The sequence below is a fragment of the Folsomia candida genome, unplaced genomic scaffold (assembly GCF_002217175.1).
Source record: "Folsomia candida strain VU population unplaced genomic scaffold, ASM221717v1 Fcan01_Sc025, whole genome shotgun sequence".
NCBI classification, from domain to species: Eukaryota; Metazoa; Arthropoda; class Collembola; order Entomobryomorpha; family Isotomidae; genus Folsomia; species Folsomia candida.
The window spans coordinates 396,820-410,146 of NW_019091217.1; the positions used below are offsets into that span (position 1 = coordinate 396,820).

General features: G+C 46.0%; 1 protein-coding gene across 3 annotated transcripts in view; it reads left to right on the forward strand.

Annotated features, from left to right (window-relative positions):
* The window catches only part of LOC110859210 (octopamine receptor beta-3R), a 62,241-nt gene that overhangs the window by 1,782 nt on the left and 47,132 nt on the right, over positions 1-13,327 (forward strand). The window contains exons 1-2 of one of the 3 annotated variants that reach the window (XM_022108095.2): positions 2,182-2,596; positions 7,460-8,416. In XM_022108095.2, coding sequence (XP_021963787.1) covers positions 8,147-8,416 — 270 coding nt within the window. In that variant the 5' untranslated portion in view covers positions 2,182-2,596; positions 7,460-8,146. Of the gene's footprint in view, positions 1-2,181; positions 2,597-7,459; positions 8,417-13,327 lie in introns of those variants that run through there. The other 2 variants (XM_022108094.2, XM_035859454.1) reach the window with 2 other exon arrangements.

Sequence of the window (13,327 nt, forward strand, 5' to 3'; positions counted from 1 at the left end):
GCGTGGAGGGGAAGTTGCAAGTGGGACGGAAATAGTGCAACAGATTGAGACACGGCACTCTCGAAAGTATCTCATCATCATCATCATCATCATCTTTGAGAATGTTTATACTGCTCTTCATCCCAAAACTTCTTCCTCTTAAACGCGTGGTGGGTGGAGTGGGAGTGGTTTTCGAGGCGGTAATATAATCCGGACCGTGAATACGTGAAGGCATGGGCAAATGTGAGCCATTTCTCCTGGCTCCGCTGGAGAGGTTGTGTGGTATATGGTCTTCTTGCACTATTGTCATACTCGTCGTTGTGTGTTGACAAATGATGGCACGGAATGGAGATGACCCACCCGTATTTTTAGACTAAAGCAAAACAAAATTATGGGCGGCACGAGACCGTCTTTTATTCAGTACGACACATGACAATAATTTGCATAGGCAGATATGTAAGTGCACCTTTTGTCGTCATTATCGTTCCGAGAGAGCCGTTGAAAGGTGTAATTCGATACATGTTCGGATTTGAGTTATGAGTCGTCTCTCCTCGTCCCAGTAACAAGTAAAGTATTCAAGTTCGCATTCTCCACTTGATCCATGCGTCTCAATTGCTCACTTTGGCAGCCGACAGATGATTACATCTCTCCCAGATCTCTCTCATATCTGCCCAGTCTCTGTCCCGCAAATCCCTCATCCATCCAACCAGCCAGCCAGCCAGCCCGCACCACGGCCACAACCACCAAACGTCTTGGTCCGATGCAACAGGACGAGATTTTTCAACCCGACACCGACATCATTCGCGACCGACCACCGCTTTTGGATCAATTTGTCAATTTCACAAATTGAGACGGGACGCCGCGACGGAATGAAAAAAGTCCAGTCCTCGGTCGAATTGAAATAAATGTGTACACGGACAACTCGTTTGGGTCTCCTTTTCTTGGGCTTGTTCTCGTGGAGAGTATTGCGTCACGGACAATGGATCCGTGGTGGGTCGTCCGTGTGGGCTTTTTCTCTCACTTTCTCTTTCATTCATTCATTCACAGGTTGGGCTGAGGAGGAGGAAGGGAGAGTGGTGCAGGGCTCCGGTGGGTGGGGGGCATCCAATATGGAGGGCTCCTTGGAGCACGGGGGAGGGCACTTGGTTGCACGTCCTCCCGTCACAACTGCATCGGCATGGATGGGCCGGAGAGAAGTGCTTGGCCAAAGCCCAAGAGCGATGGTTTGGTTTGGTCGTGTTGGAAGTGGGTGAAGGAAGTCAAGAGCACATATCACGGATCGATTTTCCTCCAGTCTCCAATTTTTACTCACTTTCTCCACCAACATTACTACGACCAAGTGAAGCAGGCCAGTAGCCAGGAGGAGGATGATTCAGTCCAGGATTCAAGTGGAGATGCAAACCGAGGAGCCAAAAGCAACCCACCCTCGCCTCCAATCCCACTACCAAAAAGTCCTCCTGCATTCCTTCCCGGATTCCCACGGCTTCTTCTTCCTCCCTCCAGGACCACCACCACCACTTTCTCCCACTCCTCGCTCCTTCGATGCATCCAAGGAGCCGCTTCTCCCCGCTCATTTCCTTATTCATAAAAAAATAATGACCAGCGAGTGCATCATGGACACATTTGTCTGCCCACTGCAGATTGGGCCTCTGCATTTGGATTATTTACGCTCACGTGACATGTAACCTTCTCCTCCACAGGCGGCATGGCAATAAAAATTCAGGTGGGGCAGCCAGGGTGGGGCTCGAATGGGTCAAAAGCCGAGAGCTAATAATTCCCACATTCCACCTTTCGCACTATTCCACGTAATCATTCCTCTCTTCCATTCATGCATGCGGCAATCTCTCACACGACTCAAGGACGTGCTGGAATTGGGAGGGTCAACTACTGGGAAATGGTCACCTCGACTTTCTCTTCTGTGCAGCCCTTTGTGGGGGAAGGATGCACGTCCCCTTCGCTCTCTGGTCCTCGGGTCAAGGTGCATATGTGGCAGTGTGCATCTGGCTATCCGACTCCTGTGTGTCACATCGTCGGTGGTGCGGTATGGAAGGCAATAAGGCATCTTTGGCGTCCTTTCCTTCCTGCACCTCGAATGGTTGGTTGGTGGTGTTTGGTGTTGGTGGTGGTGGTGCTACCGCGTCGCTCATGCGTCCTCTCCTCCAAAGGCGAAATCTCCTCGCACTTCTGCCACCATCGCCAGAGTCCAAACCACGGCTGGCTCTACTTGGCTCGCTCAGTTCTCTTCGTTTCGTGCATGCAAGTCATAAGAACCAACGGTGCTCCAACTTCTGTCCGCTCTCGTACACAAACACACACTGCACAGGAAATCTCGACCCTGACTGACTGAATTCTCCTTACCTTTTCGGAGACGCTACCTCAAAACACGGCCGTGCTTCGTGGTTGTGTGAACCCCACTGACTTTGCCTCCCTTGGTTGTCCAGGGGTCAATTGTTGTAACTTAAAAAAACTCTGTGCAACCGGCTGCCGACAGGAATCCAGTAACGGAGGACCAAGCAACAAAGAAGGAGTGACACGAGTTGTGGAGAAAGTGGGGAAAGCAGAGCGAATCTCACTTTGCTCCGGGAGGAGTGTGCAAGTTGTTGAGTTGAGCAAGCAAGTAAGTATCCGGTCCTCATTTCAGCCCTGTTTATTCCATTCTCATTTTTGTCACCACACTGCGACGACCCTGCCGTGTAATGCACACGCAATGGTTAAAAAGCGGATGAGGAATTTAGTGGGCTCAAATTGGGAAATTTATTGACTTTCCCATCCACCCAGAGGAGGTTGTTTTATGGAAGGAATGCGAATGTATGAACACCCTGCGACGATAATATTTCATCTCATACACACTCACGCAGTAGTTTTTCAGAGAATTCCGGAATCAATCCGGCTCAGGCCATTGAGATATTTACAAAATAAATACCAACAGAATTCCGATATTTTTGGCCGGAATTCGGTCCTGGCGGATAAAAGTATTTATTTTTTATTGGATAAAAATCATCTCGTGGAGCTATAGTCCCCCTCCATCGTCATTCAGGAACAAAGGTGGCGAACACGACGACGACGAGGACTTTAATTTATTTGATGATAGGAAACACAAAGGTTTTGGCACTTGTCTTTGGCTGTAGGTGCACCTCTCTCTGTGCAGTCGAGGGGAAAGTGGTGGAGGACGGAGAGAATTTTATTGGACTTTCTCTCTCTCGCTATTCCGCTCATCCTGCCACCATTTCATTGAGGCTTTAAACAATCAAAGTGTTATTTGATTCTCTGCTGCTGCCTTGTGTCCTGAGAGTCTGAGGGCGATGTATGATGCGATGGGGGAGATTGATCCACTTGATTTTCCCGTTTATGCAAGAACAAAGCCCATCCTTCCTTCGCTACTTGCTCGTCGTAGGCATACGTACGTTCGTTTGTATGGAGTCGAGCTGGTGGCAGATGAGACTCGCTGGTTTATATTCCGCCTTCCTCTCCGCTGGCTCATTTTATTATCATTTGTGAGAATCCCCACAACTATAATTGCCGCATTAACAGGGCGATCATTTGTTTCGATTCTATTAAATTCACTGGCTCCGATTATTCCCATCCACTTGATGCCATGAGATCAAAGAGTGGAGAGCAATGGCAGGCAGGAGGAAAGGAAAAGGAGGTGAATGGGAGTGAAAAACGAGAAAAAAATAAAGTGAAATGTATTTTCAGGGTTTGACGCAAAATGTCGAATCCAACGAAAACTATGTGTGTGTCGAATTACAGGCTCATGGTTGTTTTTATCCTGCTGCTGCTGCTGTTTCCATATTTGTTTCCTGGAAGGATTTCCCCGTTGGGATTTGATGGGGTTGGGTGGATTGCTGGGTTGCTTACTTTTTGATATGCAGAAGAAGTGCATCTCTCTCTTGAGCTGCTGGTAGTGAAAGTGTGGGAGAGGATGATCCCGTCCATATGCACATACAGACACACACACATATTTAGCTACATAGATACATGGATATGGATGCAGGAAGTAGGTGGGAGCGTGGAGTAGCTATCTCTCCGTGGTGGCTCTTGGCATGGGGAGGAGGCTTGTTTTGTACTTTCTCCTTCTTCTTGCTCCGCTGGGTTGCGGTGGTTCAGTGGCAGTATCGTTTTCCACTCCAATTTCATGTAAAACAAACAACACAGAGACAAATGGAAGAGGAGAGAGCATGGGCTGGTGAGAGCACTGGTGGGGAAAGAGAACACAAGGCAAGCGCTATTACGAACTGCATGCGATGAATGCCAAACCAGTTGTTGGATAAATTCTGCTGGATGGTTCTTCTTTTCGCTACTTGTGACGACGACGACGACGACGACAACCAACTTCCACCCGGTTTTCTCCTACCACGACCACGACCACTGCTAAGGTTTCCTTTGTCCTGCTGCTCCATGTCCTGCGGAGATCGATATCATCCCAGGCAAGCCAGCGTAGTACGGACGAGGAAGCCAGCCCCAGGAAAAGACAACATGTGTGCGTGGAGGAGAGAAAGTAGTAAAACAAAAAAGAGGTCTCGAGAAGACGCATTCGTCGAGGACACCACAAACAGAGGAAGCCAAAGGCATGGAGAATTTGCAAAAACAAACCTGTCGTGTGTCTCTGTGGGCTCGAGCAGGTTCAGTTTGTGCCACGATTATGATGAGGCCTGCTAACTTTTCCTTTATTTCATTCCATGCCCTCTCACTCGCTCCTGGCCTTCTCTCCAGCTCGCATTTAATGAGCAATAATGCCACTCGGTTAATAAAAGCAGAGGTGGCTTAGCTCGTGAAATAATGGCAAAGTTTTTGAGCGGAGCCTGAGGGAAGTGGTACATATGCAACCTGCAAGTAGACACGGGAGGCGAAATCCTATTACTTACAAGTACTTGCAGCACGAGTCAGGAATGCGGGACTAAAGAATACCGACGTGGCCCATTATCCTCACCCGTGCCAAGCCCGGTGCAATCATTCCGTTGTTGTCGACCGTCCTCTGGGGGGCAGGAGGAAATGCAAGGTGTCCTCATCACGACATCTTATTGCCCATCTCACGTGTGGATGTGTTTTCCATAAATTAGTGCACACACACACAACAAATTCCTGGGTGGGGAGCCTAAATTCATGTGGGGTCGTTACGTGGAGGCTTTTTACTGGATCTTTACGAGTACGGGGCATAAGTACGTGCGGAGTATGACGCGTGGTAGTAATTTCTCTAGTCTCACTTTTATCCTGATCCATCACCAATTTATTCCTGAGTGAGATATTATGACGCTGGATTGTAAAAATGAGTAAGCGATGGCAATAAAGTGGAGGCGACGACGGGGACGACGAGGATAAAATGAAATTGGCCATTTATTATTATTATTTCGCTATTAATTTAAAAATGGAGAGGTGACGTGGCGATAAAAGAGGACTCCATGCACACACTCCCCAAAGAGAGTGGCAGAGCCGTGTTGTGACGCTACCAATTTCCTCGCACTTAATCTTCATCAATTTCGTGGTGAGAGTGAAAGGATGAATCTGCGGGTTGATTACCAACCAGTCAATCATTTCGGAGTCGTGATGATGGCAGGCAAACAATGTCGGTCGGGCACACTGCATTGTATTCTTTTCCCCCCATTTAATGGCCATGATTATGATGATGCTATACAACTTGTGACTAACACTGTTTGGCATGTGAGGTCGGATCGTTAACCATGGCATGATTCCTCGTATTGACACATTTTTTAACGCCCAGCCACGAATTGGACACTTGTATCCGAGAGGTTTAATCGTCGTGTCATCATTTCTGACTTTGCTTATGAGCTCTTCCGCCCGCGAGGAGGAGACCACGAGGCGAGGGTCACAGTCTTGTAGGCTTTAATTTAATGGGGCAATTTTTACTGGTTTGATTCCGAGGTGACGACATAAAACATAAATATAAAACATGTCATCGTAACGGCTCGTGTCGTTGTTAGTGAGGCAAAGTATGCAGCCATCCATCCAGATTCGAATTATTATGGTTATAAGTCGACTCACTGGTTGAGTGCAAACCGCGTTGGTTGGATTGTTGGAGGCAGCAGCGGCGATAAAAAAGAAGTGTTTATGGACAAGCACACACTCCCACCCACCCAACAGAACTATATAAAACCGACTCCATCGTCGCCACCGTGTTCACGAGTGGATAGCTCCGCACACACAGCAAAAACCGAATCGAGGCAGGAACGGGATTAAAAATGAGTGGAGAACACTTTTTCGAGGATCGTCACTTTCCTCCTCAACAAATTGGGCGATACACGAAATGGGTGTACATGTCAATCCGAAACCTCGTCCAAACATGTTGCTTGAATGAATGGGTGGGTTTATGCTGCATCACTTTGACCTGGTCGTGGTGTGGGTGACCAGAAAAATGTTCAAACTCCCCGTCCTGCCCATAAAGGTTGAATATGGAAAAAAATGAAATGAATGCAGCAGCAATTTTTCATTTAGAATAGCAATTTGACCCATAACGTTCGTTTAGCTAGTTAGTTAGTCAGTTAGTTAAACACGCTGGTTGCCTTCCTGCATGTAGAGCATATACACTTCTCTGTAGGACATGCACAGTGTTGGAGCGCACATGCAGGACGGTTTAATGGGATTGGAGTTACGAGATATTTATTACTCAGCGTCATTAAATCTGTTTATTTAGACCGCAATATATTAATGGAGCGTATACAAGTCAGCGGGGAAGAAAAAGTGACATTTAGTGACGACGGATATCACATAATACGTAATGTTCGGTGGTCTTTTTGGTGGCAACGAGTTCTGTGGCGTGCCTCGATCTGCTCACGACTGATGATGAAATGGATTAAGAAGAAGAAGTTTAATCTGCCACAAGCAAGATTTGAGGCATTGATTCAAAAAAGATATGAACTAAATGTCGTCTTATTAAAAGACTGTCTCCTTCGAGTGGAAATGCTGTCCAGTTCGCAACATGTGCATAAATTGGAGTGGTGGAGTTGAAGTGACGCAACGCTTCGTTGGCATTCCGACTTGTGTGTAGCAATTTCTTATGTATTATGTCGTATTACGTATTATGCTCCTTCCTCCTCCCTTCACAAGTTACTCGCACATTCCGCTAAACGAGAGAGAGAGAGAGAGTAAAGTAACAAACAACAATATTTTAGTTAACGTTATTCATGCTTATTTTTATTGATTACAACTTATGCTCTGCTCCTTCTTCCTTCTTCTTCTTGCCAGGCATGCCTGCTTGTGTATCAACATGGTATCAACTTACAAAACATGCAACGCCGGAGCTCCTCTTATTCATTTATAGCAGCTCAGAGACGTTGAGCTCTTAGTTTGTACATGCTGTACTTCGGGGTCAGAGAGCTTCGCAATGAAGTCGACTTGTCACAATCTCTTCGACTTCGTGTGCGTCAATAATTCAGAGAAAAAAAGCTTGCAAAATAATAACAATATTGTGACAAGCAGTAATAAATAAATAAATAAATAAATAGTGAATGTTTTATGCTTGCAGATTATTCGGACACAACAACTCTTCTGGACATTGGTCTAAAACACCGTTTTTTTGCGGATGGTGACTAATTTTATGTGGAGGAGACAGGCAGACCAGGTGGTGGTCGTGGTGTGGTGGGTTTCTAGTTCCTAATGACGCAGTGACCACGGATGCTGAAAGGGAACTTCTCTGGGGAGTCGTTTTTCAGTGAAAGGTGCCAAGAGCAGAAGAATAAAGAATTCACTCCATTTGTTACACGGAAGCGGAAGCTGGCTGGACTGGTGAAATGACAAGACAGTGAAAAGTGTGAACAACTGGGAGTGACAAATTATTACACAGTGCGGTTTGTGGTCAGATCTGAGTTTGACGCTGTCGAGAGGAATACATTCGCATCAAGCTGCCGTGTTCTCTCTCTCTCTCGAGAAGGAGTGTCGTCATAGCGTATAAATAAATATAAGATCATAGTTCGGACCGTGTCATGTCCTTGCTGCTCTACCCGCCCCCCACCCAGTGCACAAATTGTGAGTGAAAAGGGCGCGGGTGAAAGTGTGGGGTTGGTTGTCGCGTAATGCTGAACCCTTGTCTCCGTGTTGATGAGTCTCAAGCCGGCTTTGTCCTTGCCCTCGCCCTCCTCCTCCAGCACGGGCAGCAGCAGCAGCAGCAGGAGCAGTAGTCGTAGCAGCAGAGGTCGCAGTGGGGTTGACAACGATGAACAAATCCGAGGGTGGTGCCTCCAGTGGGAGTGGCAGTGGGAGCAGTAGTGGTGGGAGTGGTCTCCTTCTCTCAGACCTCCTCCTCTTTCCGCAGCAGCAGGGCGGCGGCGGCGGCGGCGGATCGACGGACATTGTGGAATTTCTCCTCGACAATGACACGACGAGTTCCACACCCTTCCCGAACGATAAAATAATGGGGGATCTCATGTCAGACTTTGACAAAGCGTCCACCACTGCGAACCCCTACCAGAGCCCGCCCCTCGAGGTAAGCAAACTTTCATCCACCCATCAATCATTACAGTGTCGGCCGTATCATTACTCTTTCCAAGCAATGCATGGATGGATGGAGTGCGGCGTAATTTGGGGATAAATTTAAACGGCGACGACAACAAACACAAACTTTCCCCATTCTCCGCCTCCTTATTCTCCGCTTAGAAGCATAATAATAATAATAATGTCACCAAACAACAAAGGAATTAGGCAAGTTTTTGGACACAATGGACTTTGTGTGCTCTGAAGACGAGGTAGACCACACATGGGCCCCATCACCACGACCCCGTTCCCCAACTTGCCACTGGGTTAAATATATTGTTCATTATTATTGCTTTGTGAAGAAGCCAGCGGTTTGAGCCCAGCTAAGCTGCCCACTTTGCTTTCATGCCCCTTTTTTCTCGTCCTTTCTTCTCTCCGTGGCTAATGGACTCAGCTCCAAGTCCTCCCGATCTCCCGTCCTACAAGGTGAGCCACCCATAAGCTCGGCTTGGAGAAAGGCAGGAAAGTCTGCTGCTGCTCCACACACAAACGGAACGTACACACGTGACCATAAAGGATATATTCCGGCTTTGTGGCATGAATGTGACAGAGAGTTGGTTGATAATAATTGCTCTGGTTGGAGCTGTTGAGAGGTGAATTAATGGGAGAAACTTGGGACGCAGTGTGGATGGAATAACAATAGTAAAAGGTGAAGGTGCTCCACTCCATAGTTCGGGGATGGACGGAATGGCCGTGCATGGAGAAAGAGAGCCAGAATGAGCGGATGGATGGATGGACGAGTCGAGTGGAATATGGAATGTCAAATGTCAAGCGATTCCGATGTTGGTTGAAATGCGGCACTTGTTCAAATGTAAATTAGTTCCTTATTCCTGCTACGAGCTGGTTGGATGGACGTTATTTTACGGACAGGATTTGACAGAAGTCTGCCCGGGTATTCTGGTAGGGAAAAAGAGAAAGCATTCGAGCTATGCCCGGTGGATGGATGGTTATTTGAGTCCTACCGAATTATATATACCCGTCGTCCTCCTGTCTTCCTTTCACTCTGGCGGAGAGCGAAGGAAAATAGTGCTATTGAGAATCGAAACTGCCAATTTTACTCCATTTGACAATCCACATCACCAACCAAAGGCTGTCCGGTCGGCACACAAATTGTCCCCATTTATTTCATCAGTCCTTCCTTCGTACCTTCGTACGTATCATCATTCCTTCTTCTTCAGCCAAAATTTTATCGAATTTCCTCTCAAACGCTGTGCACCATTACGTGTTGGGTATGCGTCCACCCTGAATCACGACGGCCAGCCCTTTATCATTACTCCGCTTTGATCTTCTTTCTTCTCCGAATGCCCAAAAATGATGAGCCTTCTTCCGAGCCGAGGACAATGAAGGTCTTCCCTCAGGAAGTGGTACATACGCACGCACCACAAACGGCATACGGCGTGTGTCCATTACTTGAGACGCCGAAGCAGCTCAAAAATGTATCTAGAGCGAAATATACTTATAGCGACGTAGATAATTATGTAGCCATTCACGATATCTCGATCGTATTTCGTAAGTCAATCTCGCTCCGTGAAATAAATCAGCAACGAAGCCCATCTCCGAGATAGATTTGCTCTCCGCATACTCCGAGTACGTAGATAATTGCACGCCACGTACGTATCTCTCATCCGCCCGCCTACATTCCCTGGCTTGAGATGAAATGCAAATGACCCAAAAACCGATTTCATTCCGCACCAAGAAATCTGGTTCAAAACCAAAACCACATAAAACGCAGCAAGATTAGATTAAATCTGGAACACACATTTCTGTTAAATGCACCACGGCCTCCAAAGTTGAGACAAATTGATGACATCGATGAGTTCGGGATGACTCTGATACTGGTGCTGCAATTTTATTGCAACCAGAATTTTGCGTACTCTTCCTCACGATCCAATCTCTCCTCGTGAGTGGGTACACATCTATCTACATATCTACGGCTATATCTTGCTGATGAACGGAATAATATTTGTGCAGAAACCCGAACCGAAACGATCCCCATAAGTTACAGAGTTCAACTTGTTTTTCCCATTTATTTTTTATTTATGCGACACGTTTTATTGGTTTCGGTAGTAAACAGATGAGCATTGAGAACATTGGAACATGTGTCATCTCTCAATCTCTCATCATCATCGAATCCTTGATTTTCCCCTTCTCGCTGCTTATGAGTGAGAGACCAACGGCATCATCATTCACGGACACACCACATTCTCGTCCCAGCAAATGTGACGTGAACCACAATATAATGATGTGCCTACACTGCGGATTTGGTTTCAGCCAAAAAGCCAATCCATACCACTTGTCAGGACATAAATTTCAGGATGATGATGACTCCGGTTGCTCGCTGGCGGCGTGAAATACATTCATACACAAGTTAGAAAAGTAGTTAAACTCTGAATGTTGACCTCTCTACCTCGCCTAATGGAATCAGCGGGTCTAGGGTAGCTCGTCGAAAACATGGTCGTCGAAAGAGTCACTCGTCGAGGACGAGTCGTCTGAAGGGTAACTCGTCCATTGGACAAGTGGTCGAAAATAATACTTGTCGAGAGTATTTTTTTCAATAAAATAAGATTCTAAATATAAATTATAATTTTATAAAATAACATTTACATGAGAACTCTCAGCAAGAATGCCAAACCGCCTGTTCCAGGTCTCCACTGCATTATCGGTTGTGGAAATTTTATCTAATACACGTTGGTGCACATTCCAGAAGAGTATTGAAACATTGGTGGATCGTACACTGTACTGATGTAGGTTTTTTGAACATGACTAAAAAATCATCCAGTACGAGTTTAGTTTGACCCTTAAAATTGAACGATACTTTCAATTCTCGGAATGCCACTCTTAAATCATCGGGCTGAACAAATGAGACATCGAATATTTTTTTTATTAATAATGCCATTGTAACGTCTTGGTCGTACTGGTTCTTTAAATTGTGTGTCAAATGTCTACACAACGCTTGAGTATAGTGAAAATGACACCCTTGAAGTACGGCGTCTGGAAACGTGTCGTGTACATCTTTTATCTCAGCTTGTTCAAAATCCATCAGAACAGCTTATCTTTAAATTTAAGTTTCTCTTTGCTGCGTTACATTAGTTCGTCACAGTAATTTGACATTTTTAATGTAAAATGTAAGGGTGAGAAGAACAAAACAATCCTCCCAATTACTGCTGTATAGTGTTTTAGGTATTTTGGAATGTTCGCAGCGTATATCCGTCCCACGATGCACATGTGCTGTGCATACTTGTGAACTCATTATATATTGGTAGGTAAAATCAGTAAAAATCTTACATGAAACGCGACGAGTTTCATGCCACCTAAATTCGACGACTTGCCTTTCTGACGAGTTTTCCATTCGACAAGTTGATTTCGACGACTTACCTTTTCGACGACATAGGATTCGACAAGTAACCCGTATCCCGGAATCAGCAAACCTCTCCGACCAATATTTAAGCAGAAACTGGGAGTGTGTGTAAAGTGGAGAAACGTGGACATGGATTTGTAAATTTAGTGGTGACCCGGCTCACTCGCTTAAATATGTAACTATACACACGCCCAACCAGCTAACTAACCTCTGGCAGTTGAGTTGAGGCAGGATTTCGCCTCCAGTCAGTAAAATAACAACTTTGGTAGACATTCACTCGAGTGGGGAGCAGGATTGGCGATTTATTTTATTCCCCGTGTCGTACATACGGACGGAGAGAGCGAGTTTATCCGGAATGAAGACAAAGACTAAATAGTTGATAAGTGGGTGCTGGTTTGGAGCTGGGAGGATAACGGATTAGGCAAATTGCTTCCATCTCTTGGTATCCTTTTCTCCTTCCAAGAATGACATCAGCATCATCTCTTTTATGCATTTTATCCGGACGGACGGATCATAATAATTCATCTTCTGCTCCTCCGCAGTCACTCACTCACCCAGAGTCCTCGCACTTATTTAACTTTTCTCCACGGAGCTTAAGGAGTGAGAGGCAGCCAGGGGACGACGACGACGACGAAGACGGAGACGAGGATCAGGATAAAGCTGTAGTATCGGATTGTATGATGACGCCCAGGACTTGGAGAGTTTCTCTTGCACATACTTACTCCGTCTTGAGCTCCGCTTGGTGTGTGTGTAACCGTCATCATCATCATCCTCGTTTTCTTCCTCTCTTTCATCTTCCTTTGAAGAATTTGAGGAATTTCCATAATATCTTTGGCCCATCATGCTGGCTGGCTGGCTGTGGAGTCAGCCAGTCCTCCAACGAGGAGAGAAAAAGAGGACGAGGAGATGAAGAACAATTGGTTGGAAAGAATATTAAAATATGGAATGAGAGGGAGGGAGATACGCGATATAAGAAAATTGTGGTGGATGCGGTGGCCACTTTATTTTTACTTTCCTCTTCTTCCTCCTGGCACCGTCCTGGCTTTCTCTTTCTTCTCCTCCCTGCCTAATTCTCCTCTCAAAGCCCTTATCTAATTGGGAGAATCCCTTTGTTTTTTATCGGCCCTGCATCCATCCCATCAAACGGGGATTAAAATTTGGACCTGGATTGAATTTTAACTCTCCGCGAGAGTTTTGCATATAATAATAACGCGTTCGCAATTCCGCTGATGGAACTTAACTACTTAATAACAAGGAAAAGATGAAGACAACTCTGGGTTCGTATTAGTAACGGGCCGAGGGAGCTGGTGGCAGGCAGGAGGAGAGCATTTATTTGTATATCTTGACGATAAAATGGCTCGTTTTGTCTGCCAGCCTCATCCTCTCTGCAATAATATTGATTACACAAATTTGCATAGTTGGACTCTGGTAGGATGAAGTCACCGTCTTAATTCGATTTGTTTGCCTGCGGAGAGAAAGGCACTTGACTTGACCATTTCCAGTTCT